The sequence below is a fragment of the Geospiza fortis genome, unplaced genomic scaffold, assembly GCF_000277835.1.
Source record: "Geospiza fortis unplaced genomic scaffold, GeoFor_1.0 scaffold254, whole genome shotgun sequence".
NCBI classification, from domain to species: Eukaryota; Metazoa; Chordata; class Aves; order Passeriformes; family Thraupidae; genus Geospiza; species Geospiza fortis.
In genome coordinates, this window is record NW_005054441.1 from 973,725 (window position 1) to 980,570 (window position 6,846).

The following is a 6,846-nucleotide window of genomic DNA, read 5'->3' on the forward strand; positions in this document are numbered from 1 at the left end:
TGGGAGCGGGCTGGAGCTTGTGCCAGGATCCTGGGGGGTGGGGTGGGTGGAGAGGCCAGTGAGGGGCTGGCTGGGGAGGAGATGTCATTTGGGGAGAGGTTCTGTGATTTCCCCATGAAGGAGACACCTCCGAGGGGGGTTTCAGCAGGGGCACCACCGCCTGATGACAGTGCCAACTGTGCTCTGCCCACAGGGTACTGAGCGAGACCCCTGCCCATGGCCCACAGCACCAAGCAGCCGCCTGCCGCCCTGCTGTAAGTGCCACCACCTGCCAGAACCTCCTCTGGCCACCCTGGTGTGTGTCAGTGCCCCTGGTGAAAGAGCAGCAGAAACTCATCCCCTTCCAAGCCTTGGGGGTGGTCTGTGTGTGCTGAGGGGGATTGTCCCACTCTGCTCTGCCCTGGGGCAGCCTCACCTCCAGGGCTGGGGGCACTTTGGGCACCACAGGATCAGAAGGATCCAAAGCTGTTGGAGAGTGCCCAGAGGAGGGACACGGAGCTGGGGAAGGCCCTGAGGAGCAGCTGAGGGCACTTGGCTGGTTCAGCTGCCGCCCAGGAGACTGAGGGGAGGCTCCTCGGGGGCTGCAGCTCCTCCCCAGGGCAGGCACAGGGGCAGGGGCTGAGCTCTGCTCTGGGACAGGGACAGGAGCCCAGCAAGGGCTGGAGCTGGGCCAGGCCTTGGCATGGAGCTCAGGGCAAGGTTCTGCCCCCCGAGGCTGCTGGGCACTGCCCAGGCTCCCCAGGGAATGGTGCCAAGGCTGCCAGAGCTCCAGGAGCTCCCAGGGGTGCTCAGGGTGGGGTTCTTGGGGTGCCTGTGCAGGGTTGGACTCAATGATCCCTGTGGGTCCCTCCCAGCTCAGGATATTCCAGGATTCTGTGATTCTAAGCATATTCAGAGATCAGAATCAGCAAGCGCTGAAATCCTCTGAGACTTGTACTGTCCTGAGTTGTCCTTGGCCCTCCTGACACGAGGGTGGTGGATGGGGAAGTGCCTCAGAGGTGGAGGGAGGTGAATGCCAGAGTGAACTGGCTGAGGAGGAATCTTGCCTGAGATAACTTTACGTTTTAAAACATCCTTAGGCATTCGAGGAATCTGGATCACGAGGGGGGAGGGTGATCTGTCTGGTGCTGGAGGGTGTCAGTGTGTTCCTGGCAAACATGATGATGCTGTGGACATCACTGGGAACATTGCTCTTACAGCTGATAAAGCCAGAGGCTGGCCATGACCCTGCATAGTCTCAGAGGGTTCTTTTTCCTCAGGAGCTGGAAGTGAGCCAGTCTCACACCTTCCTGTAGGGTTTTTTGTGAATGTGGCACTGGTTGCCTCTGATCCTGGTGGAGGAACTTGTCCCACTTTTTCTACAAGGGCCACTGCAGTGTCAGGCTCACAGAAGGGGCCCCCTAAATTAACTGCAAGGATGGCTCGTCTGGGTGATAAATGGCTACTGGTAGCTTGGGGTCTCTGTGGGGATTGGGGTTTGCTCCAGTTACATGATGTGGCAAACACAAGGGAAATTCCAAGGTGCATCCTGAGCAGGTTGGGATCGCTGTGGCTTTGGCACATGTCTGTGCCAGGGCTTGTGTTTGGCCCTGGGCTGGTTCCCAAGTCTGGGGACCTGGTTGGAACCCAAGCAAGCATCGCTTGGTGGTACTCAGGATCACTCAGTATCACTTGGTGATACTCAGGAGCCCTTTGTGGCTCCCCTGATGTGGTGAGGACGTTTCCAGCAGAGCAGGAGCTGCCTTGAGGACCCTGGGGTGTGAATGGGACAGGGCTGGGAGATGGAGCCAGCTGGAGGAGTTGCCAGGGGGCTTGAGGAGCCCCAGTGTGATGCTGTGGTGGGACATGGAGGCTCTACCCACCCAGGGTGCTCGGTGGGGCAGGGAGGCTCTGCCTGAAGCAGCTGCTGATCCATGAAGCCGTGGCAGTGACCTGGGGACAGGGGCTGGGCCCTGCAGCCGCTCAAGGTGCTGGGGAGGTGTCACAGGCAGCACAAACCTGCTGGGGTGGTTGTGGCTGGAGCAGCTCAAGCCAGTGCCCTGCCCTCACCCTCTGCCTCCAGGTTCCTGGGGTGTGGGTGATGCTTCCAGGTGGTGCCCCTGGTGCCAGGATCCAAACCCCTGTGGCTCCTGCTCCTTTACAGAGTCCCTTGGGACTCCCCACTAAGATGTGTCCCAAGCCCAGGTGACAGGCAGGGATGTGACTGTCAATGTTACCTGACCCCAAGAGCCAACCCCCATCCAAATGTCCCTGAGGAGTCCCAGGGCTGCCCCCAGACCTCAGGGCAGCTTTAGTGTGCAGGGCTGCCCTGCTCAGGTGGTGGGCTCTGCTTCAGTGCCATGGCTCTGCTGTAGCCTCCCCTCATGGGAACAAGGGCTCCATGGCCAGTGCTGGGTTTGGGGAATCTGGTGAGTGTGAGCTCATGCTGCTGGGGGATGTGTCACTGTTGGTCCCCGTGGTGTCCCAGCGCTCTCTGACAGTACTCTCTGGCTGCAGACACGCCACGGGCAAGGCTCAGCATGGGAACTTCCTGGTGGCCATCAAACAGGAGAAGGGAGAGTCGGCGCGGGTGGGCGGCGAGAAGCCGGAGGAGGAGGTGAGTCCCAGAGCCCGCATCCCTTCTTACACCATCCCTGGGAGTGGGGCCCAAGTGCCCAGCCTGGGGCTGTCCCTGCCCCTATGCTCGCCCTGCACCAGCCCATGTGAGTCCGTGGCTGTGGCCATGGGCCAGGGAAAGGCTCAGACTTTGCCTTGAGGGCTGCATGGCCCTGCTGGGCCTGGGGGCTGCTCCCTGATGCAATGGCTCTGATCCCTGATGGGCTGTCCCTTCCCCATGGTGCCAGCCGGTGAAGAAGAGGGGCTGGCCCAAGGGCAAGAAGAGGAAGAAGATCCTTCCCAACGGCCCCAAAGCCCCCGTGACGGGCTACGTGCGCTTCCTGAACGAGCGGCGCGAGCAGATCCGCACGCAGCATCCCGACCTGCCCTTCCCAGAGATCACAAAGATGCTGGGAGCAGAGTGGAGCAAACTGCAGCTCTCAGAGAAGCAGGTACTGGCCCCCAGGGGAGACCCCCCCAGGGCTGGGCAGCTCCAGAGCCTGCTCCCCAAACCCCTGAGCTTGCTCCAAGAAAGGTGCTGGGCCCAGTGCTGGGGAGGGGGAGCTGGGCAGGGAGGGTCAGCAGCTCCCGGGGGGCTGGGTGGGGTCAGGCTGAACCCCTCTGTGACCCACCACAGCGGTACCTGGACGAGGCAGAGCGGGAGAAGCAGCAGTACATGAAGGAGCTGCGGGAGTACCAGCAGTCAGAGGCCTACAAAATGTGCACAGAGAAGATCCAGGAGAAAAAGATCAAAAAAGGTGGGCTGTGGGAGCAATGGCTGCAGGATCCAGGATCCAGCCAGGTGCTCCCAGAGCTTTTTGGGGACATGAGGCTGGGCCCTGAGTGACCTCCTTCCTCCCCTGCAGAGGACGTGGGCACGGTGGGTGTGAACACCCTACTCAACGGGCACCCACACAAGGTAAGGCTCTGTCAGATCTGCGTGTGTGTGGGGAAACTGAGGCACATCACACTGCTGGGCTGGCTGCAGGTGTGGGTGGGCAGAGGGAGGTCTGGGGCTGTGAGTCCCAGGTTCCTGGGGAGGTGGGAGGCAGAGCATAGCTGTCCTCCCTCCCCACTTGCCAGACAGGGCTAGCCCTCACCCTGTCCTGGTGCCCTCATCAGCCCGGCCCCAAGGTGTTGGGGTCCCCTCTGGTGGGCCCAGCCCTGCCCAACCCCTCCCTCTTGTCCCTCAGGCTGGTGAGTGCAGCGACACCTTCTCCACCTTCGATGTGCCCATCTTCACCGAGGAGTTCTTGGACCAAAACAAGGGTAGGGGCTGTGGAGGGTCCTTGGGAAGGCTGTGTGGAGGGAGCAGGTCCTGGCTAGAGCCTGGGCGTTGGGGACACAGAGCTGCTGGGAAGAGCCGTGTGTGGGCTGGGGTTTGGGTTTGGGATGAGGGGTTCTCCAGGGCCTGTCCCCACGGACACGGTGCTGTCCCACAGCCCGGGAGGCCGAGCTGCGGCGCCTGCGCAAGATGAACACGGAGTTTGAGGAGCAGAATGCCATCCTGCAAAAGCACACGGAGAGCATGAACTGCGCCAAGGAGAAGCTGGAGCAGGAGCTGGTGCAGGAGGAGAGGCAGACCCTGGCCCTGCAGCAGCAGCTCCAGTCCGTGCGGCAGGCCCTCACTGCCAGCTTCGCCTCCCTCCCCATCCCCGGTGAGCTGGGGCAGCTGTGGGACCCCCCGACTGCTGGGAACCCTGCCTGGGCACCGAGGGGTCCCCCATCCCATACAGGGCAGCACTGTGGGGCAGTGGGGTGGTGCTAAGTGCCCATCTGCTGCTGGGGGGGCATCCTGCAGCACATGGGAGCTGTCTGGGAAGCCCAGGGATGTGACAGCCAGCTGGCTTCCCTGTCCTGGGACAGGGCAGGCTGGGATCTCTCCTTCTCTGGAGTCACACTCACAGCTGCAACACAGATTGGCCAAAATCCTTGTGCTCCTGGGCTTGTGCCACTGCAGGAGATGGCATCTGGTGCTGGGATCCCTTCTGTAGTTCCCAGCACATGAGCATGGTGGAGTGGGGACCTGCTGGTCCTGCTCACTGGGCTGTCACCTCACAGGCACTGGGGAGACCCCCACGCTGAGCACCCTGGACTTCTACATGGCCAAACTGCATAGTGCCATCGAGAGCAACCCCCTGCAGCACGAGCCGCTGGTGCTGCGTGTCAAGGAGATCCTGTCCCGGATTGCCAGGTGAGTGCAGGGCTGGGAGCGTGGCACTGCAGGGTTGAACTCCAGCTGGTGGTGATGGGAGCTGAGCAGGAAAGGTGTGGACAGAGATGGGCAGAGAATGGTGCAGCTGCTCCAGGGAGCTGTGGGAGAGGGAAGCCCAGTCCTTGAATCCAGGAGCTGTCCCCATGTCCAAAGGTGCTGATCTGTTGGAAAAAGTCCAGGGAAGCTCATGGAGATGCTCCAAGGGCTGGAGCCCCTCTGCTCTGGAGCCAGCCTGGCACAGCTGGGCCTGCTCACATGGACAAGAGAAGGCTCCAGGCAGAGCTCAGAGCCCCTGGCAGGGCCTGAAGGGGCTCCAGGAGAGCTGCAGAGGGACTGGGGACAAGGCCTGGAGGGACAGGAGCCAGGGAATGGCTCCCACTGCCAGAGGGCAGGGCTGGATGGGATCTTGGGAATCAGGAATTGTTCCCTGTGAGGGTGGGCAGGCCCTGGCACAGGGTGCCCAGAGCAGCTGGGGCTGCCCCTGGATCCCTGGCAGTGCCCAAGGCCAGGCTGGACAGGGCTTGGAGCAGCCTGGGATGGTGGAAGGTGTCCCTGCTCATGGCAGGGGAGGAGCTGGATGAACTTTAGGCCCCCTTCCAATCTAAGCCATTGTGGGATTCTGTGACTCAGCTGTGCTTTTCTCCCTTCTCAGTGAACACTTGTGAGCGGACCAGTCCTTCAAGACCCCGGACCTGGCTGGATCCTGGGTCTGTCCCTTGGAGCTCACTCAGGGGACAGTCTCTGCAGGGGCTCTGGCTGCTCCCTCTTCCCCTTGCACCTTCCTGCAGCAGAGACCCCCAGCCCAGACCACCCGACCCACGGCTGCACCAGCTCCAGGGACCTTGAGCTTTGGGGAACAAGCGGTGACAGGGCTGAGAGCCCAGCTGGGGCAGTGCTGGGAGAGGGTCAGCATTGGTGTGAGCACCCCTGGCTCTCCCCTGGGCCCCCAGCCCTGCCTTGCCAACCAGGGGCTCCCTGAAGCCTGTCTGGGGCAGGGGAGGCACTGGTGGGTTTGGGGCTGGAGGGGACACATCCCTTTAGGGTGAACTGAGGCTGTGGGGAATGGGGGCAGTGGGGGGTGACTGGGACCCCCTTGGTTCTGGTGCTGCCTCCTGTCCCCTGGCCAGCCTGGGAACCTCTTGGTCCCATCCCTGCAAGGGCCTGAGGGCAGCTCCTTCCCACCACCTGCCTCAGCTTTTATTTGATACGTGCCTTCAGCCTCTGCCCCTGTCACCCTGCTTGGCTCCCCTCCTTCCCCTCTGTGTCTGGGACCAGGCAGTGAGCTCCTGAAAGCAATAAAACTCTTTAGACCAGAGGGAAGCTGTAACTGTGACCCCCTCCTGGGACAGGGAGCAGAGGAGAGCTGGGACTGACCCCCTCCCATGGTGGGGGACCCCTGGAAGAGGGGAGCTGGGACCCACCTTGTCCTAGGGTGGGGACCCTGTAGCAGGGGAGCTGTGACCAACCCCTTCCTGCCCCGCAGGGACCCTGGGTGTGCTGCACTGGCTTTTGCCCCCTGCCCCTTTTGCCTGAGCCCCCCTGCTCTTGTGGGACCACTGTGCTGGCAACCGGGGTCAGGCTTGGTGTCCCCGGGACTGCCTGTCATTAATCTCAGACTGTGTAATTAGAGAGTGTCTTATTTTCTTACTTAGCACTACATGGGCCTGGCCCTGGCCCTGGCTCTGCCGGGGACCGGGGTGTTCCCACCCCTCCCTCGCTTGCCGGGCCTGCGCTGTGCATCTGCCATTTGCCATCTCCTGCTGCCGCTGCGCAGGGGATGGAGATGGGAGCAAATAAATGTGGGAGAAAACCGCTCTGGTCCCTGTGTGTTTGTGCTCAGCGGGAGCTCTGGAGCTGATCCCGGGCTTGGTTGTGGGGTGGATCCGTGCGTGGCAGCCCTGAGCCCATCACTGCAGCCCCCAGCCCCGCCTGGGGGGATGTGATGGTGCTGGCTCGGGGCCGGGGCTCTTCCTACGTGGCAGAGCTCACCCGATCCCCGCGGGTGACCTGCACCACCGGCTCAGGTTCCCGGGTGC

General features: G+C 62.2%; 1 protein-coding gene across 1 annotated transcript; it reads left to right on the forward strand.

Annotated features, from left to right (window-relative positions):
• Nucleotides 1-141: 141 nt before the first annotated feature.
• On the forward strand, nucleotides 142-6,622 carry HMG20B (high mobility group 20B). Its single transcript, XM_031062232.1, has 9 exons — nucleotides 142-254; nucleotides 2,497-2,596; nucleotides 2,844-3,047; nucleotides 3,233-3,353; nucleotides 3,462-3,514; nucleotides 3,789-3,864; nucleotides 4,038-4,253; nucleotides 4,657-4,789; nucleotides 5,463-6,622. The coding sequence occupies exons 1-9, from the start codon at nucleotides 217-219 to the stop codon at nucleotides 5,473-5,475; spliced, it is 954 nt and encodes a 317-aa protein (XP_030918092.1). The 5' UTR covers nucleotides 142-216; the 3' UTR covers nucleotides 5,476-6,622.
• Nucleotides 6,623-6,846: the final 224 nt, after the last annotated feature.

Excerpts from the sequence above, each read along its gene's own strand:
- HMG20B (XM_031062232.1), top strand. The coding sequence starts at position 217 with ATGGCCCACAGCACCAAGCAGCCGCCTGCCGCCCTGCT. Across the intron at positions 255-2,496 it reads CAGCCGCCTGCCGCCCTGCT|ACACGCCACGGGCAAGGCTC; the intron begins GTAAGTGCCACC and ends CTCTGGCTGCAG. Across the intron at positions 3,354-3,461 it reads GGAGAAAAAGATCAAAAAAG|AGGACGTGGGCACGGTGGGT; the intron begins GTGGGCTGTGGG and ends CCTCCCCTGCAG.